This window comes from Acomys russatus, chromosome 1 (assembly GCF_903995435.1).
Source record: "Acomys russatus chromosome 1, mAcoRus1.1, whole genome shotgun sequence".
In the NCBI taxonomy this organism is placed as follows: domain Eukaryota; kingdom Metazoa; phylum Chordata; class Mammalia; order Rodentia; family Muridae; genus Acomys; species Acomys russatus.
This window is the reverse complement of record NC_067137.1, coordinates 67,086,994-67,114,385: the sequence shown is the minus strand read 5'-3', so window position 1 is coordinate 67,114,385 and position 27,392 is coordinate 67,086,994. Positions and strand designations below refer to the sequence as shown.

The 27,392-nt window shown below is 41.8% G+C and overlaps 1 protein-coding gene across 2 annotated transcripts; it reads right to left on the bottom strand.

The window, feature by feature from the left end:
- Brms1l (BRMS1 like transcriptional repressor) lies at positions 1 to 27,392 on the bottom strand. Of its 2 annotated transcripts, XM_051146334.1 has the most exons (10): positions 27,130 to 27,392; positions 22,216 to 22,306; positions 19,448 to 19,575; positions 18,650 to 18,729; positions 11,271 to 11,367; positions 10,335 to 10,418; positions 9,911 to 9,975; positions 9,067 to 9,106; positions 5,157 to 5,283; positions 2 to 1,592 (listed from the first exon to the last, which is right to left on the bottom strand). In XM_051146334.1, exons 1-10 carry the CDS (start codon positions 27,269 to 27,271, stop codon positions 1,475 to 1,477), a joined length of 972 nt encoding a protein of 323 aa, XP_051002291.1. In that variant the 5' UTR covers positions 27,272 to 27,392; the 3' UTR covers positions 2 to 1,474. The 2 variants fall into 2 exon arrangements, with proteins under 2 accessions (XP_051002299.1, XP_051002291.1); XM_051146342.1 differs by lacking the exons at positions 11,271 to 11,367; positions 18,650 to 18,729 and having other exon boundaries at positions 1 to 1,592.

Sequence of the window (27,392 nt, the reverse complement as noted above, 5' to 3'; positions counted from 1 at the left end):
AAGAAACACACGACACCATAAATGACACTCAGACACTTCTTTTATTACATACTAAATTTAAAAATACAAATCTCATTAAAAATGCTTATCAAACATCATATATATATATATATATATAAGCACTGCCAAATGCTACTGGATTGGGACAGTACGGTAGCCACTAAGGTTCATCAGAAACAGAGCAGAGCAGCACAATGTTGCTGATACTGAATTTCAAAAGTCAAACCGGTTACAATTTGGCAACTGTGACATAGTGACCTGCACAGGATATCTGTAGAGGTAAAAACCATAAGGAATTAACGGAATCATGCAGAGGCTCCTTCGTGGAGTGTTAAATGAACCTTCCTCGTCATCCTCTTAAATACCATTGTAACAGAAATTAAAGTGCATGAGACCACCAGAATACTTGGTTTGGTTGTAACCTAAATACATACTATAGCTAACTGTGTTTGCCAAGCTGAGGGCTTCGATTTGCTGCACAGTTCCAGAGGCTTTGGAAGTTAATTTTGAGTGTGGCTAAGGGAAAGGAGGCCAGCATTTTCTAAATTGCACCAAGTGGCCATAAAAACGTGGAATATTTCTTTAAATCCCAATTTAGGGGGTTGATAGATTCAAGGAAAGTGTCCACATCTATTTTACAGTAGCAATAAAATTAGAATAAGGATCTAGTTTTGCCTTTGGAAAATACTTGCTAAAATCTTCAAAAGTTCAGACACACAGAAAGCACCACAATACTGCCAGCCACTGCTCACGTGGACACTGTGCATCATAAACACCTGCCCTCACAAAGCGCACCATAAACACAGCCAGCAACATGATCATACTTGATACAATGTCACTAATAAACATCATTTCTGATCTGGAAAAGAGGTCATCACCATCAAGGAAAAAGAGAAAGAAAACCAGTCTATAAAAGTGCTCCCTTTACTTCTCAAGCCCAACAGTTTAATTTGGGGTAAAACAAGATTGTACGGGTAGGCCACCAGTTCTCAGCACACTGATGACACCATATATACATACACACATATGTATAAATTTCAGTTCTGATTTAAACTAATGCACTAATACAAATCATTTATAGGAAACATTTCATCAGTCTTATTTACAAACACAAATAGTGACAAAGGTGTGGAAATTTAAAAATTGCAGATAACTATAGTTGCAGCTCACTAAAGATGAGACACACTCACATGATTAAGACACAAAATGAAATGAAACTGAGAAAGAAATACCTACCAAATAGATCTGTTGGCCACTGGACCTATGAGGCAAATAAACGTGATGGTCATGATTAAACTGTCTCACTATTTCTCTTAATGACTGACTAATGTGGGATCTACTTAGAGCACTGCCTAGAAGACATTCTCTCATGATGGATGAGACTATTAAGCTGCTGGATACATTTCTCGGTTCCCATGGCACATTACACTTGGTAACACTAATAAGGTAGATATGGGTAACACTTAAATAGTGATTATGAATGCTTAATTGAATATTTTCCTTTCTGTAGCTGTGAAATATAAAGCTTAGATTTGCTTCCATCAGGCCTCTTAAACCAAACTTCATCATGGTTAATTGTTGTAATTACAGCACTAAAAAAGAAAAAAAATTGAATGAATCACAATATAGTTCATTTAATTTAATTTAACTTAATTTAATACTTTGGGGCTTTATTTTCCTTTTCTTTTTAAAAACATGCCTTGTTATATATAGCTCAGGTTGGCTCTGAGCTTGCATTTCTTCTGCCTCTGCCTAGTTTATACTAATCTCATTTTAGATTACTAGCTTAAAAACAAGGTTTCATATATTATAAGATATGATAGGCTCAGTAGGTTCAGGTATAAAATGGGCATTTACCAGATGCTGCACTATCTGCAGGGCATGGAGTAGAAAATATCACAATGATTAACATTTAATAGTTATTCTTTCCTTCTTAATGAAATCAATAAACTTCTCTTTCTATTAGAACTATAGCTATGTAGTAATATACATAAGAACTATATATAATAATATAGAGTTTTATTAGAACATATAGCTATGTAGTAATATATATAAAAACTGTATATAATAATATAGAGTTTTATTAGAACTATAGCTATGTAGTAATATACATAAGAACCGTATATAATAATAGAGTTCTATTAGAACTATAGCTATGTAACATTTTTATCAATAATAGACTGCATACACTTGCAGCTTCATGAGCTAAAACTGAAGCTAAAAACTTCTTAGGTTGCCCTGTCAAAATATCACAGCACAATGCATTCTTCGTGTATGTGTGCTAACACTGGTGCATAGAAACCTACTGTGCTGCCAACTACCTGAAAGCAGAGCATATACAATCACATGCCATACCCAACACTAGGCAAAGACTGGCACACTTTGTAACTTGCTGACGGTGTACTTTTTACACCAAATATCTTTTCTGAGTGCTGAACACTGACACCTGGCCTTTGTGCACAGTAGGCAAGCACTTGACCACTGAGCTACATCCCCAGCCCTTTGGCTGTATTAGAATTTTTGTTATAATTTTAGTACATATTTCTTTCCAATTTTTTTAATACAATAAAAAGGGTTGCTGTAACGCATCTTACAACTCAGGTTTATCTCATCTCTTGACTGCATCAAGTGGCTGCACCATGTGACTGGCCTGTAATGTTTAGATGTGTGAGTGTGCTCTATGCTGCTTATACAAGTGCTGAAATGCCCTGTGGCACATATCCCCTTGCTAGGTGAGTCACTGGCTGCTCTAAAGCACATGACCCCCACCCCATCCACACTTCAGCCTCCAGAAGGACAGTGGGCTGACAGCCATTACTCAGGTAGTAACACAGCCTCTGCTATCAGTCTCAGCTGTAGGAAATCTTTTAAATACTAACCTATCAATTCCCAGTGTTAGATCATCTGTGGTCCTGACTTTTTTCTCAACACTACTAATCTTTAAATAAAAAACACTTAAAATCTATTTTCAAAAGACTTATCTCTTTCACTGCCATCTCTTTTTAACCACTTTAATGCTAAGTAGTAGTAAAATGTCTCAAAAATAATAAAATGAGAATTGGTATTATAAGAGTGAAATGAGAAAAGTTGTCATGTGGGACCTGGAAAGATGGCTCAGCGGTTAAGAGCACTGGCTGCTCTTCCAGAGGTCCTAAGTTCAATTCCCAGAAACCATCTATAACAAGATCTGGTACCCTCTTCTGATAGGCAGGCACACACGCAGGCAGAGAACATTGTAAACATAACAAATAAATAAATCTTAAAAAAAAAAAAAGTTGAGCCAGGCATGGTGGCGCATGCCTTTAATCTCAGCACTCGAGAGGCAGAGGCAGGTGGATTGATGTGAGTTCAAGGATAATCTGGTCTACAAAGCGAGTCCAGGACAGCCAACACAGAGAGACAGAGAGACCTTGTTTCAAAATACCAAAATAAAATAAGTTGTTATGCATGTCCCTGAAATCCAAAAATTTAAAGATGAAGTCATAAGCCAATTAAGCTTTCAAAACAATTCAAACTAAACTCAAATACTGTTATCTAGAAAAAGGTGTTTCTTACTGTAGAAAGCTGATACTCTAACCTTTTACCCGTTAGCCCTAGAGGATGAAAACAATAACTCCTTACTATTTTCAAAAGAAACCACAGCAAGATAACGTATAGGCTATACGGCTATATAAACTTTAGGTCTAGATTGACATGTAAAACTCAATTTCTAGTTTTCAAGTTATATTTTAATTAAAAAGTACTCTTTAACTTAAAGCTTTATTTTTGGTTTTTGTTTTATGTATGTGAATGTTGTATTTTCACAATGTACAAACTGTGTGCAGTGTTCACAGAGGCCAGAAAAGAGAGCCAGATCCATGGAGCTGGCATTAACTGACAGTTGTGGTGCTGTGGTTGAGAACCAGGGTTCTCTCGGAGAGCTGCTCTCAGCCATAAAACCATCTCTCTGCCCTCACTAAGTACTCTTAAATTTTTCATTAATTTTCCATTTGTTTCCAGTTTTAATCAATACTTTTTGTCTGAAGTAGAGTCTCCTGTATCCCAGGATGCCCTCCAACTCTCTATGTAGCTAAGAGTTAGGACTACAACAGTCCTTGTGTTCACACATAACCTCTAGGGGAAACAGGAATTTTAAACACGCAGGGTTTTCCACACAGAAGGCTGAGAATGGAGTGGCTGAGAGCCTAGGAGACCCTTGTGCTATCTGACTTCCAGGAGCTCTCCCCGGCTCCCACACTTAGGACTGAAGATGGCTAATAGTCTAGATGACCTCTGTGCTATCCATATGACCAAGGCCATGCCAGATCCTCCTCAAGGCCCTGAAGATAACACATGTAGCCTATCTTTAGAACAAACCCTCATGGAAGAAGTGACATGTACTTTGAGAAGAGTTGCAATGTAATTATGCTTCCTTGTGCACACAGGATTGTGTTACACCAGAAAAAATTTTTTCTAGTTGTACTGTACCTAAATATGCCTAAAATAAACTTCCTGGTGTCAGACTCTTGAAGTTTAAACTAATACCAGCTACCAAGTCATGCTGAACCAATTTTCTTCTTGTTTCACACGGATTGTTACTCTGTTGGCTGTGGCCATGGCATTTGCAGAGACACCCCACACACACACACACACACACACCTCCCTAGTGCTGGGATTATAGGTTCTCCACCTGCCCAGGTCCTGTAATGTTGGGGACTGAAACCAGAGCTTTGTGTATGCTAAACAAGCCCTCTAACAACTGGGCTGCACCACCAGCTGATTAAAGAAAACCGCAATGGGACCAAAAGCCCACCAAACTTCTTTAATAGTCTGGTCTGAAAGTCATTATATTAAGATCATAACAATTAATTACACTCTAAGAATTAACAAACAGGATCATTTCATGGATAAATAACTCTAAACATATCCACTATGTTAATACTGTGTTCAACTATAATATGAAGTCTACTATAGAAATGCTCTATCAATGCTACAAAATGCTACTATATAAGTAAAAATAACAACTGTGTACACATGATTGCCTCTTAGTCAAGTAAAAAGCATCCAGAGGAACTAGTGATGACATGACAAATATCCTACAGAGGCTGCAAATGTTGATTGACAACAGGTGTAAAACAGCAATTCCCAGCAACAACGAAGTGACAGGAGCTTCTTACCTTGTAGGACATTCATCTTTTTTATCAATACATATCGTTTGTCCGCGTATATACCATTCACCATCATAATACAGTCTTCCCTCTTCAGATCTAGCACTGTGCAAATGTTTTTCCAGTTTCACAGGCGCTAAAAGGATCAGTTAAATAACATGTTAATAAGACACTGTCAGAACTTCAGAAGATGGCAGTAATCCACGCACATGTATGTATAAAAACATTTGAAATATTCTTACATAGGAATCATATAAAATGTAATAAAAACAAGAGCATTTTTAGTTGGTTTTTTGTGTTTGTTTGTTTTTGAGACAGGGTTTCTCTGTGTAGCCCTGGATATCCCAGAACTCAAATTCACAGATATCCTCCTGCCTCTGCCTTCCTGAGTGATGGGATTATAGGCGTGCGCCACTGTGCCCGGCTCCAGAGCACCTTTTGCTTTGGAGCTCACTGTCTAATACAAAGGTAAGCAATAAGCAATGATCAGTAGAAGAGAGCCAGAGAGGAAGCAGCACGCCATGATTAATCACCAGCACCATTTGTTAAGCAGCCCCGAGAAATGTGAGTTGTCATATTTTCACTGAAAATTACTTTCCAAATCTCCTCCCCTATAAGGCATACTTAGAAAGAAGCAAAATCTAATGCAAGAGAGATCCCCAGAACTTTAATTCTCCTAAATAAAACTTGCATTTCCAACTCTCAGAAATAGTTTAGCATTAGTAAATAAACGACTGCAGGGAAAACATGTTCCTTACGGAAGCACATTGTCAGTTGCCCCAGGCAGTAGCTGCGCCTTCCCCATCCTGCTGTCACTTCTCAGAAACTCATCACAACTCCACATGGACTTCACAATGATTGTAATCACCTGGCACTAACTTACTTAGTCACACACATAGTACCCCACCCCCTGAAAGGAGGCTCCAAGTTTATTTCTTTCCCTATTGTCTCTTCAAGAACCTAAAATAGTCTCTGATATGTAGAAAGGAGTAAGTATATATATGCATTTGTTTTTCAGGCATTCATTCATTACATATCTGAGTCCATCCTATACACAAGGAACTGTGCTGGGTGCTGAGGAAAAAAATAAATAAATAAAGATATGGAGGTGGCATTGGTAAACCTTATAATCCAGTCTGGAAACAGATAAGCAAGTAGACAATTAATTTAAAAGTACCAATAGGGCGAGTGAGAAGACTGATGACGTAAGTTTGATGTTTGATTCCAAAACTCCCAGTAGAAGGAAGGAAGCAACTCCCAAAAGTTGTCCTCTGATCTCCACATGTGCCATGGCATGCAGGTGATCACATCCACACATATCACACACACATACACACACAAACCAATCACACATAGCTTACATGTACAGTAACAATAAATTTTTCTTTTAAAAAATTGTGGAATTTATCATTCTTAAAAAATGAGTGTACGAGTGAAGGTAAATGTTATGAATCAAAGTAGAACACTAAACTAAAAGGCAGGCTCAAAGAGAGCCATTTACCATTCTTCAAAATAAAGTAAATGTACAACTGGAGGTAAATGTTAGGAATAACAGTAGAGGAGCACTAAGAGAAAACAGGCTAGAAGAGAGCCATTCAGCTGCGTGCTGGGGCTCTAATCTATGAGGGGCTGCAAATATGTCTCACTGGCTGCACTAGTGTGAGGACCAAAGCGACATAAAAGCCAGGTAGGCATAGCAACCAACTAAAATCCCAACACAGGGAAGCAATGATCGGGGCTTCCCAGAGCACTAAGGGCAGCTAGAATTACCAGAATTGGCACTCTATTCAACAAGAAATCTTACTTCGATAAATGTAAATAAAGCAGAGAGCTATCAAGGACAGATCTCTAGCCTCCACATATACACACTCATATAACCACACATATGTCCACACATGCGAACACATATACACACTCATATAACCACACATATGTCCACACATGCGAACACATATACACACTCATATAACCACACATATGTCCACACATGCGAACACATATACACACTCATATAACCACACATATGTCCACACATGCGAACACATATACACACTCATATAACCACACATATGTCCACACATGCGAACACATATACACACTCATATAACCACACATATGTCCACACATGCGAACACATATACACACTCATATAACCACACATATGTCCACACATGCGAACACATATACACACTCATATAACCACACATATGTCCACACATGCGAACACATATACACACTCATATAACCACACATATGTCCACACATGCGAACACATATACACACTCATATAACCACACATATGTCCACACATGTGAACACATATACACACTCATATAACCACACATATGTCCACACATGCGAACACATATACACACTCATATAACCACACATATGTCCACACATGCGAACACATATACACACTCATATAACCACACATATGTCCACACATGCGAACACATATACACACTCATATAACCACACATATGTCCACACATGCGAACACATATACACACTCATATAACCACATATATGTCCACACATGTGAACACATATACACACTCATATAACCACACATCATATGTCCACACATGTGAACACATATACACACTCATATAACCACACATATGTCCACACATGCGAACACATATACACACTCATATAACCACATATATGTCCACACATGCGAACACATATACACACTCATATAACCACACATCATATGTCCACACATGCGAACACACATTCACATGCCCTGCCTCCCCCTCAAAAAAAAGGTCAATGAGCCAGAAACGTTCTAGAGAATGCATCTATCCCTCCCGTCAAGGGGAGTACATAGATACAGTACTGTGCAACTTTCTGATATGAAATAAAGTTCAAAGGATCCACTAAAAATAAACCAAACTCAAATTTTTTTGCGACAGGGTTTCTCTGTGTTGCCCTGGCTATCCTAGAACTCACTCTTTAGACCAGGCTGGCCTCAAACTCACAAAGAACCACCTGCCTCTGCCTCCCACGTGCTGAGACTCAAGATGAGCACCACTATCACCCAGCTAAGGATCTCTTAAAGATACTTTCAAAATGGAAGAAAAAAATTATTTTCTTTGATGCTTAAAACGTGCTTTTTAAAAATATAACCCCACCGCCTTTTAAAGGATTAACAAAAAATGTTTCAAAAAAAAAGACATCAATGTTCATCACAACTTGGACAGTTGTCTTAAGGATTGCCAAAAAACAGAAACAAAAAAGGTTTAAAAAGCATGTAACCCTAGCACTCAGGAGACAGAGGCAAACAGGTCATAATTTCCAGCCCAGCCGACTTAGCAAAGACCTGTCTCAAAACAAAACATATAAATCTTAGCAGCAGATAAATCTCTTAGTATTCCACTGACAGAATTCTAATCTCTGCGCAGAAAATAGATAGATAGATATATAGATAGATAGATAGATAGATAGATAGATAGATAGATAGATGATTGATAGATGATAGATAGATAGACAGACAGATAGATAGAATGAACGAATGAATGAATGAATGAATGAAAGGAAAAGGACTCCTAAGAAATTCAGTACACAACTCCAGAGATTCTAGCCTCCCTGGAATTAATTCATCAATTCATGAATTCCCAACACTTCCCCTGACGAAGTAATAGGCCAATTTAAAACAAACAAACAAAAAAACACGGATAAATGCATCTTGAATTACAGATCTAACATAAGAATACGGCTTAACAATGACAGAAATATACATTGGACACTTTCAAACTTTTACATGAAGCAGGAGACTCCTGAGTTCCCTGTAACGTCAGTTGCAGAGTTCGCAGACTAATGGAATCAACTGATATGTTCCTCCTCAATACACAGGCAATTAACCACCCTGACTCAACAGCTCTCCAGAGATGCATCACAAATCACAACTTACGTTCTGTTTTAACTCGGTGTGGACCCAAGGTAGCCATTGCCTTAGAGAAAAAGAGGGGGAAAGGGGAGAAATGTGAGTCAGACTGAAAATTTATTTTGCTATCTATAACACATAGAGTGTTCTTGATTGGCTCAATACAGAATAGAATATAAACATTAGCTGCTCTTATTTTCTTCTGGTGCTGGGGGAGAGGCATCCCCAGCCTCCAGACTAATGTGTAAAGCCACAGAGAACACGTTCTCCCATAGGTATTACTAACAGCGTAAATCATTTCTCTGGGCAATTTATAAACATGAAAATTTTTAATAAGGAAAGCAAGCCTTGAGCCAGACCTGGTGGCACAGCTTGTAATCTAGCTCCCAAGAAGGTCAAGGCAGGAGGCCCACAAATTCAAAGACTATGGGGGCTACAAAGTGAATTCTAGGGCAGTCTGAGCAAAACAAAAAGTAAAAATGATAGCAAAAATAAACAAAAAGTAAAAAAAAGGCAAGATATATAGCTCCATTTGTAAACAAGCATCAAAGAATCCACTCATGCCTCCAGAGTTAACAAAATATGGCACATAGGTTCAAGGTATTCATTCAACAAATATTTACTGGGTACCTTATACACCAGAAACAGACAAAGCTCTGAACCCAAATACTCTAGGGCAAGCTAAACATATTCTATTCCGTATTCATATAAATTATTACATTATTGAAAGAAGAAAAACAATTATTCATATGTCTCTAATTCTTAAAATAGTCTACAGCCCAATGTTAAACAAAGTATATTTACAACAATTATATTTTCCTGTGTTACTGAACTCCTAATAGACTGCTGCCGCACCAGTCGTCAATCATACCTTCCTGATTGTTGTCCAGTCCTCAAGAATATCAAGATCCTGCAGCATATACACTATATATGGGCGTGAGAAGTCAAGGTCAACTCAGCAGGGACAATCCCACACACTCTGGAGCCCAGCACTCAGTGTTCGGGTGCACAAGGACTATGAGTTCAGGGCTAGCCTGGGCTACATTGAGACCTTGTCTCAAAAGCAACAAAAAGCACCTGTACAAACTAACCACACTGTCTCGTTCGCAGCTGTCCCCCTCAGTCCTGTGGGCTGGACACTAACAGTTCTCAAGGCTGTAGACGCCCAGCACTCCGCTTCCCCTACCCCTCCTTGGTCAACAGTCAAACTTCGCCTGCGGTCCGTCTGTCAGTCCCCATGGGCTCGCTCCAGGGCAGGCACCAGGCGAGAGCCCAGACCGCGTGGGAAAGGATATCTGACACGACGACCGGCTTCTTCTTGTCGGGGCTGAAAGGGTCCTTCCTCTTTTTCCTTGACTGAAGCTCATCATTCCACAGCTCTGCAAGGGAATCGAGAGTGAGAGCTGGTCTCAGCGGCCACAGGGAGAAGGAGCTGCACGGCCTGCCATCTGTACTCTCATTTACGGAAACCACACACAGGGAGTTTTCTTCCCTTCCTTTCCACTTTTTTACATCTCTTTATTCATCCATTGTGCATGTTGCATGTGTATGCATGCTCACACAGCACAGCACACATGTAGAGGGCAATTTGTGAGAGTGAGGTCTCTCCTTCCACCACATGGATGCCGGGGATCGATTTGGGGTTGCCAGCCTTGGGGCAAGCACTTTTATCCTCTGAAGCATCTCGCCAGCCCTGAGGTAGCTATTCTTTTTCCTTCACTTTTCTAGACAAGAGCATTGACTTAGAAGAACTAAGCAACTGTCCACAGACACTCAACTCAAGAGGGAACACCTGCCCCAACTATAGTGGAGAAACAAAATGCAAAACACAGCAACAATACATACCCAAGAACTGTGGGCCAATCTAGTAAACCATCTGTCAGCGCACAACAGGAAACTTCCCTCATCATCCTGAAATGGCCGCAATGCATGCTGACCTGATTGTTAGAACAATCTCCAAGGCAAAACCTACCACCCTGTCACGTCTATCCACATGCCTGGAAGAACACAGGCGGCTGTCTTCCAGGACAGTCCCACGCTAGCTCCTGCCACACTTCTGGTCTGTCCCTTTTCCTGTGCTGTACTTTTTATATCTTTCTAGAGTGTGACTCTGATCTCACTCTTCAGAAGTCTCCTCCCCTGTTCCCTCCAGCTAGGGCACTGCATTTGCATAGCACTTATGCGAGAAGACTGAGGCTTTACGGGACACCACATCACACCGCGGCCCTGACCTGAGGTGATGTCGATGCTGTGCCTGTCCTCCTCAAGCCTTCTTATCTTCTCCTCAAGCTCACTCTGGACTGTATCATATAACAAAAGCTTTTCACTCTGGAAAGAAATATGACACTTAAGTGAAAAGAAAGAAAATACCAGTTCATCTTAACCAACAATACCGAATACTTAGAGTTCTTTAATATGTGGTAGCTTTATGTGTTTGTTCATTTGGTTTTGTTTTGTTTTTTGTTTGTTTGTTTGTGTGTTTGTTTAATAAATGGTGGTTGTATTTGCTTTTTGGGGTTTTTGGGGTTTTTTTTGGTTTTTCGAGACAGGGGTTTCTCTTTTTTGGTTTATCTTACTCATTTTTGCCCCTTCCCCCAGTTCTGAGGACTGAAGCAAGGGCATGTGCATACTAGGTAAGTGCTCTGTCACTGAGCTACATCTTTAGCCCTACAATTTAAAATGTTTAAATTAGAAAGGGTTAGTACATAAAAGAAATAAAACCAGGAAACATTTATAAAACCAGATTTAACTAAGTAAAATAGCATCCTGTTTAAGACTATCTAAGTTGGAGCCAGAAAGATGGCTCAGGTACTTGCAGCTCTTGCAGATAACCCAGGCTCAGTTCTCAGTACCTATGTGGTAGCAACTCAAAACCATCTATAACTCCAGCTCCAGGGGATTTGATGCCCTCTTCTGGCTTCCATGAGCATGCGCGCGCGTGCGCACACACACACACACACACACACACACACACACACACACACACAAAACAAAAATAAAAATTTTAAATTAACTGAAATAGAAGGGATCTAGTTTTTACTATCTCTACATCATATCCTACAGTAACATGTCACAAAAATATTTAGGTACAAATATTACAACATATTTAATAATCAAATAAAATAATACATTTCAGTTAGAATATACTTAATAAATTGACAGAAGAAAGTGACATGTTAACTCAATTATAAAATTACAGCTTAATTACATCAGATTCACTTGCTAAAACAGACAAGTCAGAATAAGAATGAAATCTAACAGGAGAGCATGGTAAGGGCTTTTGTGCAGTCCTTAGCGCCACAAAACATAAAAATATGAATAAAACAGACAATAAACAAACATGGCTCAGCAATTAAGAGCACTCAGTGTTCTTTCAGTGGACCCGAGTTCAATTCCCAGCACTCATACTGCAGCTCACGACCATTTGTTTGTTGTTGCAAAGCAACCTAGGCAAGCGTTTATTATGGCTTCCAGCCTGAGGCTGCTGGGTACACTGCACTCATTCAGGAAGTAGAGAAACAAAGCTAGTGCCCAGTTGGCTTCCTCCTCACCCGATACAGGACCCTAGGCCACAGAGTGTTGTCCATATTCAGGCGGGCCTTCCCTCTTATTAAGTACCCTCACAAACATGCCTTGCGCTGTGTCTCTAAAGCCAGGCAAGCTGACAACAACAATTAATCTTCACACTCTCCTTTTAAAGAGACTTTCTCCTCATTCTCCAACCCTGCAAGACCCTCAGAAGCTTCTCAAAGAGAGAGAGAAAAAGTTATACTTGATTTGAGTTCGAGCCCAACCTGGTCTACAAAGTGAGTCTAGGATAGCCAAAGCAGAGAAACTCTGTCTCAAAAAACCAAAAAACAAGCAAGCAAACCGACAACAAACAAAGAAATCATACTTGAGCAGCCAGAAATGACACACAACTCTTTGGGTGCCCGCAGTCATTTTTCTGTTCAGTGCGTGACTACTTACAGAGCGTCCAGCCTCTATTCTCACACAGACTGGCTGAACCTACTCATTAGTCCTTACCTGTTGACGTCTTTGCTATTCTCATTAGGGCAGTTCTAAGGACTCCCAGGATAATGACCCCAAGGTTCCATTTTTGTACTAACTTCACACTGACCTATATTGAGAATGAACCCCCTTTTGGAAGTTTCTTGCCAGAAGTGCCTCACAGTTCTCAATTTCCTTCAGGATTGGAACCCTGGGAGATTTTGAAGGATCAGAGAGTGACGCACCACAGTAGACAGGACTGGTAGTGCATGCCCGTAATTCTGGGACTTAGGAGGTAAAAACAGGAGGATCAGAGTTCAAGGTTAGCACAGCTACATAAGTGGCTTTGAGGCCAGCTGAGGCTCCATGAGACCTTGCAGTAATACCCTGGGCTAGTGAGATGGCTCAGCAGTTGAAGGCACTTGGAGTGCAAACCTAGGGACTTCAAATTTGATCCCAGAGCCCATGGAACAGTAGAAGGAAAGGCCTGACTCTACGAAGTTTTCCTCTGCTGTCCTCATGCACACTGTGGTGCATGCACTGCCCCCCCCCACACACACACACTACACTATGCCCAAACTAAAAAGGAAAAAGCAACTACACTGAAATTTTAAAAGAGAAAGAAAAAAGGAAGGAAGGAAGGAAGGAAGGAAAGAAAGAAAGAAACCAACTTAGAACAGACCTTTAAGCCTTAGGCCCTGTCTAAGGGAAAATCATTACAGTCAGCTTTCAAATTAACTGCAAATACAAGGCTATGGGGTGGTAACAAATATTAGTTTAGTTCTATTTGCAGGGCTGGAGGTGTAGCTCAGAGATTCCTGGTACACACAAGTCCCTGGAGTCACCTCCAGAACCTCCCTCAAAAGGACTAAAGAGTTCAGTCTATAAAATTAAATCTAAAAGAAATTAAAGAGAGACATTTTTCCCAAAATGGAATATATGTTTCCTGAAACTGGGTGTGGTAATGGATCCCTGCAATCTTGGTACTTGGAAGTCTGTCGAAAATACTGCTACAAGTTCAAGGCTAGCCTGGGCTATATAGGAAAACCCTATCTCAAAAAATTAAAAGTTCCCCCGAGTATCCTGCACACTGAATGAAAAAGAGACCCATGCCTCACTCCTCTCCAAAACCAAGGATGAGAAGGAACATCCTGTAAGTATTCAGGAAGCAAACAGATCAGAAGCAGTAATCAAAATGACATCTCAAAGGCAGTGAGGAGCCAGGCCTGACACACATTTAGGAGAGTGAAGTGCTAGGCCAATCTTGGATCCATAGCAAGATCCCATCTCAAAAAAGGAAACTATCCTGAGGAAACACAATACCACTCAGAGCTCTATGCTCTCAAGTGAGAGTCATGACGGTTTAGGACAACAAAGATGTAGTAGGTGAAAACAGTTCCTTGACACCACTAACTTAAAAATATAAACTAGGTTTTTCTCTCCTTGAATGTGGGCAGCAGGTTTGTTTGTTTGTTTGTTTGTTTGTTTTTAACACCTTTAATGAGCAAAATAAGGCAAAACTCTAGGTCAAATGAAAGTCACTTCTATCTCATTCTCTTTGTTCATTCAGTCTTGGAAAAGCCAGCCACCAGGTCCTAAGAGTGGAGAACAAAGGCAGCACGCCATGACCGGCACCATCCTGCCAACTCTGAGAGGGAGACATGCCCCCCACCCTCTGTCAAGCCTCACAAAGCCCTGACATCAAACTACTAAAAACGCTCTAAGCTACTAAGTTTTGGAGTAACTGAGCATACAACAATACAGAGCCAACACACAAAATCTCCAACACTGACTTCTCCACATCTTCTCTCAAGATGCCACCGAAAAATACTCTCTACCAAGCCGAAAAAGGAAATGAGATCCAGCCCAAGAGACAGGAGTAAGGAGGTAAAAATGACCTCCAGGTCAATGGCAAAGAGAACTTCATGAGGACAAAAATGCAGTTTATTCTAGAAAGCAGAGAAGGATAGAACAGAATAAAGTAGAATAGGGGCAGGATGAGGCCGCACGGAAGGGGAGGGTGGGGAGGGATCAGGGAGCTGGGGGAAGCAGCACCTTACAGGCACTAGGGCTTCAGGACAGCACAGGAGCAAACCACGTAAGACCTCTCTTACAGCTCACTTGGCAGTAAGAAGCTGGCCTGCCCCTTCTAGAACATGACTTTAAACTAGTGTAACTGAAAATGGGTCACAGGCCTCATGTTTACTGAGACTTTCCTTGAGTTTACTAGGTAACTGAAGAGGGGCAAGGGAACACAGGCTGGCTCCCTGAGATGGCGGCTTCTTCCCAGCAAACACAGGAAGAAGAAACAACAGGAAGGCATGGGGGCAAGAACAACACGATCAAATAGGGGAAGAGGAGGCCCAGAGGCCCTAAAAAATACCTAAGCCAGCTCAGTTAGCAGACTCCCAGCTGCAGGGCCCCTCCCCTCCCAAAGGAAGACAGTAGATACTGTCTTATGTTCCTTGTGGCTTGGTCCTTCCCAGATGGTCAATTCTTTGTCAAAGAGAATAAGCTCAGCAAATTCCCTAAACAACTATCAGTACCCCATTATAGTAACATGCAATTTAATTTTTCACATAGACCTTGTGGGGAAACCAAAGAAACTGTAATGTTTGACTTTGTTTTTAAAAGTAACAACTTCAGGGACTCACTAATCTGTGGAAATCCTGGGGAAGAACTAAAAAGAAAGCAGGTAAGTTAGGCCTGATAACATAACTTACCACATACTGTAGGCCTACCTAGACTGCCGAGTGAGTTCAAGGCCAGTCTGGCCAGATTAGTGTCATAAAAATAAAAGGTAAGTAGAGGGCCAGGGACACAGCTCAGGGTGGAGCATGTGGCCAGCACGTTCAAATCTCAGAGAAGAAGAAACAAAGCCGACAGTGAGTAAAAGTGTAACTTTTCTTCATGTTAAATATAAATTTTAATTACAAAAACTGTAGTTATTATCAACCTCTGCACAGACAGGCATGGTATACACAGGTGTTATCTGTACACAGAAAGAGTCACTAGGATACATAACTCTGGCTCATGAACAGTATTTACAACTAGGGCGACAGCAAGAACAACGACACAAAGATGGGAGAGGAACGGAGTGAAGAAGCTCATGGGACTCGTCCTTGGTTAACAAGAAGCTAACCGCATCTAAAGCTGACAGGGATATGGGGGTGACTCCAGGGCAGCATCTAGAAGTCACAGAGTTTAGACCCAGGACAGCACACTGTCTGTTCTCACTGGAAGTCTGTGCCTTCAGAAGTGTGTACATGGAACACACCTCCAGAGAGTATTTAACCACAGCATGAGCGTGAAGCTCTGGTTGAAAATACTTTAGAAAGCTGAAGAATTGTTCGGAATCACACCAGCTATGTTGCAAAATATATACAAATATGCTCACTTATTAACAGCCATTAACTCTGCATGGAAAATTATGATTTCAGTCTCTTCTTTACACTTCTTTTTCCAATTTTATCAGCAAGCATTTACTTAGCTTATAAATCAAAAGCAAACTTTCTTTTTAGCTTGTGTATGTCTATATGTGTTCCTATGTGTGCGTGAGCATGGGAGTGCAAGCACACATGAGTGTTTGCATATGGGGGCTAGAGGTTCAAGTCTGGTGTCTTCTTCAATTACTTTCCACCTTAGATCTTGAGGCGGGGTCTCTCACCAACTGGGCTGCACTGCATCGTCAGCAAGCTCCAGGGATCCTCTGCTCAATACTGAGGCCACAGCTACCCACTGCCAGCCACATCTGGCTTCTGCATGGGTTCTGGGGATCCACACCCAGCTTCCTGTTGACCAAAAGAGATCAGAACCCAGAAGAGCTCTCAACAATCTTCTCAGGAACCAGAAGCCAGACTGACTCTGAAGGCCTCCAACTGAGTCCTGGCTCCCACCTACTGCTGGCTTATAGGCACACGCTACCACCGCACGCAGTTGTATGAGGTGCTGAGGATTAAGCCGGGGCTTTGTGCATTCTAGACAAGCACTCTACTAACTGAGCCACATCTCCCACAGAATCCAATAAAATACAGCAGCAGTGAGACTTCTTCCAAATTTACAAAACCCTGCTCTTAAATATTAGCAAGGAAGGCTCTTGATTCAATATTCAGCATCTCAAAAAATAAACAGAGATCATGAAGTCAAGGAAAGCCTAAGGAAGTACTCCACTGAAGAAAACTAGCATGGTGCGCCCAGCACCAACATGCAGTCTAACACTAACAACGGTCTATAACTCCAGTGTAAGAGAATCCAATGTCCTCTTCGGGCACTGCACACACTTGGTGCACAGCAAACAAAACACCCACACAAAATAAGAATAAAAAGTTTTAAATCATAAACACAAACATAATTGACACTCATAGAACTGACAGCTGAAGTCTTAAATATATATCTCTATAGCACAGAGAATATCAATTATTCCTAATTTGTCTTATATAATCTAAAATCAAATCAAAGACAGTCCTGAAATTTGAAAATAAACTTCACTTATAAAAAAGGAATGAAACCTCTAAACAAAATACTAGCAATGTGCCCAGCATGGTGGCACACCTGTTACCACTATCTTTGGGGAACAGAAGCAGGAGGATGGAGAGTTCAAGTCCAGCCTGCACTACACAGTAAGCCCGGCCTCAAGAAGGAGTCGGGGGAGGGGGAACAGTAGTAGTCTGGGTGTGGTGGCATGCATCTCACAGTCTACATGAGTCCCCGACTAGGTATGGCTACACACTGAGATATAACTCAAAAAAAAGAGGGAGAGTCCATTCTTTATACTTATTCAGATATGGTACATTAAAATAAGGAATATTAGGGGATGAAGAGATGGTTCGATGGTGAAGAGCACTTGCTGGTCTTGCAGAAGACCCAGGTTAGATTCCCAGTACCCACATGGTAGCTCACAACCATTTCTAACTCCAGTTCTAAGGGATACAATGACCTCTTCTAGCTTCTGAGGGAACCAGGTACAAACAGACAAGCACTCAGGCACAACAGGAATATACATAAAACAATAAAAATATTTTTAAATTAGAATTAGGGGCTATTTCTAGAACTTGTCTTTTCAGCCTTTTAAGATATCTAAGTCTTACAAAAAGTTATTTGCAAAATTAGCATGATTTTCTTTCTTTCTCTCTTTTTTCAAGGCAGGGTTTCCGTGTGTAGCCTTGGCTGTCCTGGACTCACTTTGCAGACCAGACCGGCCTTGAACTCACAGAGATCCCCCTGCCTCTGCCTCCCTGAGTGCTGGGATTACAGGCATGTGCCACCCTGCCCAACTAGCATGATTTTCTTAAACACTACTCAATATAAACAACACATGAAGGAAACATACTTATATTTTCTTCACATAAAAAAAATGCTGTTCTAACATGTATAAAACAGTAGCCAGCCAGAGCTTAATTCTACAGCCCAGTGTTCTAGCGTCAGCACGGCATACACATTGATTAGCCTACGGCCCTATGTTGTGCCACATTCTATAGTGTACTTTTTATACTATAGCTTCACTTGTCTGATGACATGATCACTATCCAGTTCTCTAAAGTCACGTTACAGACTCTATGGCTGCAGCTCAAAAGACCTGAAGCGATGCAATGAGCTTACACGTTAGGCAGAGTGACCGTACCTCACAGTGCTGGCGAGAAGCCTGGATTTCACATTCATACTTGTTCTTCACAGACTCTAAGCAGAGCTCTCTATAGATTCCTGCAACCAAGCACAGTGATTCTGGTTACGCTGACAGTAAAGCTGGGGTCACCAGTACTTCCCTATAGTCTGTGTCCACCCCAGTTCATAAGGGGACTCAATAAGACAGTCACAAATGATTACAACTTTATCCTAAAACAAAAAAAGCAAAACACTTATCAAAGAAGATGAAAAAATTAAGAGGTCACGAGCTAGGAAGAAAGCACAGAGCTATTTTTTGCTCCTACCTCACAGTCCCAAGAATATTGCTCAGTGTTCACTAGAGAATGAACAAGACACAAAGCACAGTCCTTTCCTCCTCAGAGCCCTCCTGACAGGAAGGGAGACAGGCAATAAGCTCTGGCTTTATCATTGGATACTTTACTCTGTCAAAACCACTGTGTCCAAACTATTCTCATTAGAATCAGAAGCTTCGCAGGAGGGCTAACGGTGTAAATAGGCAGTACGCGGCGGAGCACGGGGAGCGCCCCCAACAGGCAGATGCCCAATACTACTCCTGCAGGGTAACGTGGGCAGCATGGCCTGCGCAGGAGCCCTGCAGAAGGCAAGCGCACACCCCTACATGTGCATACTCAGTGCCAAGCCACAAGTGGCCTAGGGATGTCACCATCTGTCTGTGCAGTCAGGGCAGCTGGCAGACACCTGGACTTATGCCATCTCCATACAACACCACAAAATCAAACTGTCACAAAGTGTACAAAACGTCACACATTCCTACCTGCTACCTTTGTGCGAATCTGCATATTTTCTTGTAGAGTTGCCAGTGGTTCCAAATACTCTGGTGCTTTTCCAGCTATGACTTCTTGGAGTTTTGCATCCACCTGACTTAACCGTTCTTTGTAAAGTCTTAACAAAGCAAAAATCAAGACATTAATTAAAATCTCCCAACAAAGGCAAGCAACTTTGTTCCAATAGCCTATCAAATATATTCTTGCCTTGACTGCAATCAGAAAATGCACTTATACACACCATAAAATTAAGTATCAGTCCAGAGTTTGTTTAAATCACTATTATTCTTTAGTCACAACAAAAAATGCAATTAAAATTCGAGCCCACCGGCCTTTGTCTCTTGTTAAAGTGACTGGGGAAGGGGAGTGAGGTAAGAAGATGAAATGGACTAGGCAACACAGCAAGAACCAGCTTAAAAAAATAAAAGAAAAAACTTGAAATGACTACTCTGGGACTCGCAACTTGTTTTAATGGAACAATAATAAATCAATTCTAAAAGAAAAGTTTAGACACTGAGCTTAAAAACAAACAAAAACTAAACTAAACAAAAAGGAAAGCCAGGCACAGTAGTACATGCCTATAATCCCGGCACTCAGGGAGGCAGAGGTAGGCAGATCCCTGTGAGTTCCAGGCCAGCCTGATCTACAAAGCAAGTCCAGGACAGCCAAGACTACACAGAGAAACCCTGTCTTGAAAAAAACAAACAAACAAAAAACCCATCTTACCTGAAAAAGCACAGCCCATATTCAACCCATTTAATTTAATCTGTTGTTTCTGGTATTTGAGCCAGGTCTCACTGTATAACCCAGGCTAGTCTAAAACTCACTATGTAGCCCAGGCTAGTCTTCAACTCACAAAGGTCCTGCCTCAACTTCCTGAGTGCTAAGATTACAAGTGAGAGTGACTATGCATGGCTCCTATTTAGTGTTTAAAAAAACAAAAAAGGACCAGCCCTGATGTGGGGAGGAGGGGGTGCATTATAGAGCCCATGATCTGGTATACACAACGCAACTGGAAATGAATAAAGTGAAATAAGATGAGTTACTAGATGAAGCACAGCACCACACAAGCCTGGATGATGGAGGCAGAAAAGGCCTATGTTTGAGACCATCCTGGGCAATATAATGGGTTCTGCATAGCCTGGACTACAATGTAATAAACTATTTAAAAAATATAAGAATAAGCCAGTTGTGGTGGCACACTCTGGTAGGATATGCTAAAAAAGCAGAAGCAGGGGAATCACAAGTTGGAGGGCAGCCTGGGCTACACCTTAGGACCAGTAAGGCAGCTCAGTGGGAAAGGCCTTTGCTGCCAAAACTGATGACCTGAGTTTGATCCCCAGAAACCAACAGGGCGGGAAGAGAGAACTGACTGCTGCCACTTATCCTGACAGGCACTACGGCTCAAATATACTATGCATACATATGCAGTCACACATATGAGCACACGCAAATAAACATTCAAATCCTAGCACTCACATGGTGGCTACCAACCACCCTTAACTCCAGCCTAAGGAGAGTTGATGCCCTTTTATGGCCATCACAGGCATTGCACACACATGGTACACAGACACAAATGCAGGTAAAACAGGCATATACATAAACTAATATACATATATAACAAAATCTAAACAAGTAAACAAATGCGTTTAAAGGGGATGAAATGAAAAATGGGCAAAGGGTCTCTATTGCCCCTACTTATAAATCTGCTTATAGATACTGTAAAATAAAGAGGGGAGTACCTTAATTTGGAGTGGGAATGTATCCCAGCACTATAACACTTACCTAGAATCTACAAGGCATGGGGTTCAACCATCAATAACAAGAGAAAAAAACAAATCTTTACCACTGATGTAATAGTTGGATTATGAGACTTTTGGGGCGGGGGTTGAGACAGGTTGACACTTTAGTTAGTTAGTTAGTTAGTTAGTTAGTTAGTTAGTTAGTTAGTTTTAAAGAACCCTACCGTACAGGGTTTATAAACAAGAAACAGGAAATCCTACTGTTTTTAAGAAGAAACTTTTTATACTGCTATACTTCATGAAGGAAACTATCTTTTCTGGTTTTATGATATTTTAAGACTGTTCTAGGGCTGGAGAGTTGGCTCAGAGGCTAAGAGCTGTCTGCTCTTGCAGAGGTTCTGAATTTAATTCCTAGCCACCACATGGTGGCTCACAACCATCTATACTGTGACCTGATGCCCTCTCCTGGCCTGCAGGTGTACATGCAGGCAGAACACTGTATACATTAATAATAAATCTTTAAAAAAAAATAAGACTGTTCTAAAAAAATTCAAAGGAGATTGACAATTTATTTTGCAAGTTCCTTTTATTCCATTCATTACTTTTATTATAGGCAATATGAATGCATACATACATACATGTGTATATGTATAACACATGTACACATTGTATACAACATGTTATGTTGGAAGATGGCTTGCTTATTCTGAATTCAAAACGGCCCATGATGGGTGAATCTGCTCTTCCAGATAACCTGAGTTTGGTTCCCAGGAACCCAGCCACTCATGTCAAGTGGCTCACAACCACCTGTAACTCAGCTCTAGGGAATCCAACTTCTGACCTGCATGGCACCTGCACTCTCATGTATGCATACCCATCCTCCAGTCACATCCCTGCTCACACACATAAGCCTCCTCCAAATCACAAACAGCAGCAGAGCGAAGACGATGTAATCGCCCCTGCGGCTAGTAAAACCAACACACTCGTGACAGCGGCCGTCTCCAGTTAGTACTTACTGGTCTTTGAGATCTGTAAACTGCTTCTCAAGATTGGACATTTCATCTAGACATTCCATCCTTCTCCTTTCACAATCTTCATCATCCATTTCTGTCAATAAAAAAACAAAAAAGGAAACATCAACGATAAAACTTCAAGGCCGGCCTGAAGGCACACACTTGTGATCTCAGCGTTTGGGAGGGTCAGGCAGGGGATTAGGAGCTTAAGGCTAACTACGACTATGGACTATGTGCTACATAGCCAGTTTGAGGCCAGCCTGGGACATGTGAGACCCTGTCTCAAAAAAACAAAAAGAAACTAAAAGATAAAACTTTCAAATATATCTGAGGTTAGTCCAAACAGAAAAAAAAAAAAAAGTTTAAATTGGACATCCAAGGTCTATATTAAATCTTAAAGGAAAATAAACAATTCTTTTTAAAATTTATTTATTATATATACAATGTTCTGCCTGTATGCATGCCTGCACACCAGAAGAGGACACCAGATTTCATTATAGATGATTATGAGCCACCATGTGGTTGCTGGGAATTGAACACAGGACCTTTGAAAGAGCAGCCAGTGCTCTTAACTTCTGAGTCATCTCTCTAGGCCCCAATAAACAATTTTTTTTCCATTTTTTTCAGACAGGGTTTCTCTCTGTAGCCTTGGCTGTCCTGGACTCGCTTTGTGGACCAGGCTGGCCTCGAACTCACAGAGATCCACCTGCCTCTGCCTCTCAAGTGCTGGGATTACAGGCGTGTGCCACTACTGCCCAGATCAATAAACAATTCTTATCCAAAATAGTTATTACAGTAGAATTAATTTAATGTCAGATTAGTTAAAGCTCCAGGCATCTCTAGAGCTTCTATTGTTTATCCATTTTTCAATCTTATAGGACCTTGAGAGCCATGAATGAAGTACTAAAGTCAATGAAGTAATTAACCTTCTTTTGATTTTACACTAATTCTTGAGAATTCAGTACAAAAAAATGACTATGTTCAAAAAAGGTCAGTATTTTGTTTTTGTTTTTGTTGTTTTTTGGTTTTTCGCGACAGGGTTTCTCTGTGTAGCGTTGGCCATCCTGGACTCACTTTGTAGACCAGGCTGGCCTCGAACTCACAGCAATCCGCCTGCCTCTGCCTCCCAAGTGCTGGGATTAAAGACGTGTGCCACCACGCCCGGCTTTTTTTTTTTTTTTTAAATCCACATTTGGACTTCTCTCTTCACAACTGGAGCATGTCAGCTGTGGTGTACAGTGATTGAATTCCCGTCATTTGAAAATGCTGGAGAAATGATGAGGGTTCAAAGTCAGCCTGGGCTGAAGAAAAACGAAACAACAACAACAACAACAACAACAACAACACAACAACAGAACAGAGCTGAAAGATGTCTCATAAGCTAAGTGTGAAGTGAATACCGCTCTGCTCTTACAGAGACCCAAGTTCAGTTCTCAGAATTCATGCCATGGCTCAGAGCCGCCTGTAACTCCAGGTCCAGGGGGGTCTGATGCCCTCCTCTGCCTGCAAACATACCATGAACATTCACATGATTTAATTTTTTTAATCTTAAAACTAAATTACAGGTGGAAGAGGAGCCACATGGCTAATTATCCCATCACATAAAAAAAACAAAAACAAAACAAAACAAATAATAGTTGGCAGCATGGTAGTACATGTCTTTGATTCTAGCACTTGGAAGCAGGGGCAGACAGATCTGAGGTGGAGGCCAGGCTGGTCTACACAGGGAGTTCCGGGCAGCCAAGGCTGCATAGTGAGACTTTGTCTCAGGAACAAAAAGCAAACTAACCCCATTACGTTTATGGAATCTGGGACTGCCACTCACCCTCTCATTGTTCCCTGTCCCCAGATTACTGTCGGTCAACAAAAAAGAATAAGGAGAAAGATAAGCCAACTTTTAAAGACAGCAGCTATTAATTACCAGTCTGCCCTATTTTCACATCTTCTGGTTTTACATCATATATATGCAAAATATCTGAGGTATAAATTGATCTTCATCTTGATCTTCATCAAATAAAGGTCAAACTATAGCGGGTGGTGGTAGCACTCCCCTTTAATCCCAGCACTCTGGGGAGGCAGAGGCAGGCAGATCTCTGAGTTTGAGGCCAGCCTATTCTACAAAGTGAGTCTAGGCCAGGCCAAGGCTATACAGAGAAACACTGTCTCAAAAACAAAACAAAACAACAACAAAAAGGTCAAAGTATGAGAAAGAAAGTTGCAGCACGTCCAGTTATTTTCATATAACAAGGAAGTAGATAGTGGTAATTTTCTAAAACAAATGTAAAATATTTCTGCCTCTTCATAGCTTACTCTGTTGCTCTTTAAAACCCAGTCCCTGACCAGAGTCATACCTCAGGGGTACAGCATGTGCCCAAGCTATTTAAGGCCCAGGGTTTGACAGGGAGCAGGAGGGACATGGTAAGGACACATGATCGCACACTCAACACTTGGTTCCTCAAATTTTCTTATTTTCTGAGTTCTGTAGAAAGTTTCTGTGCTCACAGGATCTGCTCAATACCAAGGTTTGGGAGGAAAAGCTGGGATGTGTTATAGGCAAAATGTATTATGATCTTTGTAATTATTTTCTAGGATGAGTTTTTTTTTTTTTTTGAACAGGTTAAAAATCACAACAACTTAAACATTCAAAGGGGAATTATAACCCATGCAATTTTATGAGAACCTGGCTCCCATTAAAACCCAAGAACAGGAGCTAGAGAGACGGCTCAGGGGTTCTGAGCACACTGTTCTTGCAGGGAACCAGAGCTGGGTTCCCAGCACCCACACTAGGTGGCTCACAACCGCTTGTAACTCTAGCTTGAGGAGATCCAATGCCCTCTTTTGGATTCCGTGGGTACCTTCACTCACACACTCACACCTACACACAAACACACACATATACACCTAGGCAGATGACTTCAGAATTCGACGTCTCATCCCTGATGAGATCCAATGCCACATTTCCATCTCCCGGTTCAGACAGTCTTACAGAAACAGACTGTACCCTCAACATAAACATACTCAACATAGATCACCTTCCAGCTTCAAGTGCAGTGCTTTGTTTTTCCACCAGTGTTGACCATACGCACACCTCTCCCTGTATCTGAGCTTTCGTCTTACCTTCACTCCTAAAGTTGTACTCATCAATTTCTGCTTTTTCCTTCTTTGAACTCTCTCACAGGCACAGCATTCTTTGCCTTTCCAAGCTGGTTGGTCTCCCAACCAAACTGGCTTTCTCATCCTTCAGCAAGCTTTGAACTCTGGCCTTTGCACTTTTTCTTACATTCCTTCTCCCATATGAACTTTCTGCCTTCCCTATCCCAACCCAAACTCTTCAAAACTGGGCAGTCCCACTTTCAACTAAATGTGCTGACCACTCAATCCTGGAAGTCTTTTCCCTGTCCCTGAATTCTTACAACGTTATTTACATTCAATCGTTTATTCTGAAACTTAATCAAGTAGTGTCTAGATGTTTTTTATTAATTCTTTGAACATAGTCACTGCCCCTCCCCCAGCTCCTCCAGATCCACTCCCATCTCCCTAACCCACCCAACTTTAAGTTCCCTACTTTTTATTTTATTTTTGCAAAATCATGGAGTTCAATTTGATTGGCCTAACTATTCTTGGGTTAGAGGCAGCCCTGGTGTGTGGCTGATCTACCAGAGGTCATGCTATTAAAGAAAACTGACTCTCCCAAAAGCTAACAAATATGGCAACTCCCTGCTAGTGATGGAACTTGATGCCCACCTCCACCCCTCCATACTAGGATTTTTTTTTTTCCAGGATTGAGCCTGCCCAGGTCTTGTGCACACTGTCACAACTGCCGTGAGTTCATATGTTCAGCTGCCCTGTTGAGTGAGAACACTGTTCTTCAACTGAGACAAGATAATATAACTATATATTTAGACCTCGTGCTTAGCAGTGCCCAATACTGAGCAAAAAGTCCCCATAAATATTGACTTTTGGAAGGCTGACTTACTGACACTGCATTCTCCCATGGAGAAGTGCACTCTGAAACACAAACCTGAAAAAAAGGTGTGGAGTGATAACGCACTGTCATTAGCCTGTTATCAATGCTTCCCTTTACAGGGCCAAAACCTGGATTAGACAAAGAAGCCATTCTCTATCAAACGGTCAGAGAAGGAAGGACCCAGGAAGTCACAGTTCAATTCGTTTTTGAATGACATTATTAAAAATTTACACAATTTATTTGTAGTGTTAATCTACCTCCCGCATCAAAAGACATCAAATATAAGGGGTCAAAAACAGCCCAAAGTCACAAAATAATGAACGCTCGAGAATTCTGGAAATGTCAATAGTGCCTACATAGTCTAGATTAAAAACCGATAACGATTCAGAATTATCCCCAGGCTAGTCCTTTCTTAGTGTTGAAAACTTTAGGACCTACTATGGACCGCATAGTTGCCAAGTCAGTCCCCTCGAGGGCACCGATTACAATACCAGTGACAGGCTGGCCTAAAAGGGAAGGTTAATGAGTTTCAAGCCCGGCAAGGACCAAGGCAAATCTATCCGCAGCCCCCACACACACGCTGACAAGCCTGGCAGAGACTGGTTTGAGCAAAGGGACATTTCCAGGTCTCCCAAACTAGCCAGTGGGACATTCCACTCCAGGGTCAGTAGCCACAAGGCACTGCCAGATGTCCCTAGGACGGGGCCCCACGGTGGACAGAAGCGCCTCGGGTCGACACAAGCCCGAGCTCGCCCAGTCCACCGGGAGCCCGCGCTGGCGCCCGCGGCGCCCCGCAGCTCCGGGGTGTCTGAGGCCGAGCCAGTCCCCGCCCCTTCCCCCGTCTCCCCGCCCCGCGCTCGCAGCAGGACGCGCCGCCCGGCGTGAGCACCGCGGCCTGTCGCGCGCCGGGCGCAGGGGACCCGGCATCCCCGCCCAGCTGGGTCGCGCACCTGAGCTGTCCCCATCCTCCGAGACCGACGAGCTCTCGGTGTCCTCGTCTTCGGAGCTGCTCCCCTCGTTCTCCGCGTAGTCCACCTCCATCTCATCGTGGTGATTCGTCTCCTTCTTATCCCCTCGGGAATGGACCGGCATTTTCCAGCCGCGCCGTCGCTTCCCACTCCCGGCTCCCAGCCCGGCCACTGCCGCTTCAGTGAAGGGTGCGCCGAACGCCCCGACCCACCCGGCCGCCGAGCTTCGCTCCGAAACCCTGGAC

Excerpts from the sequence above, each read along its gene's own strand:
- Brms1l (XM_051146334.1), bottom strand. The coding sequence starts at position 27,271 with ATGCCGGTCCATTCCCGAGGGGATAAGAAGGAGACGAATCACCACGAT. Across the intron at positions 9,976-10,334 it reads GAAGCCGGTCGTCGTGTCAG|GCCCATATATAGTGTATATG; the intron begins ATATCCTTTCCC and ends TTGACTTCTCAC. Across the intron at positions 1,593-5,156 it reads AAAGATGAATGTCCTACAAG|TGCTGTAATTACAACAATTA; the intron begins GTAAGAAGCTCC and ends TTTCTTTTTTAG.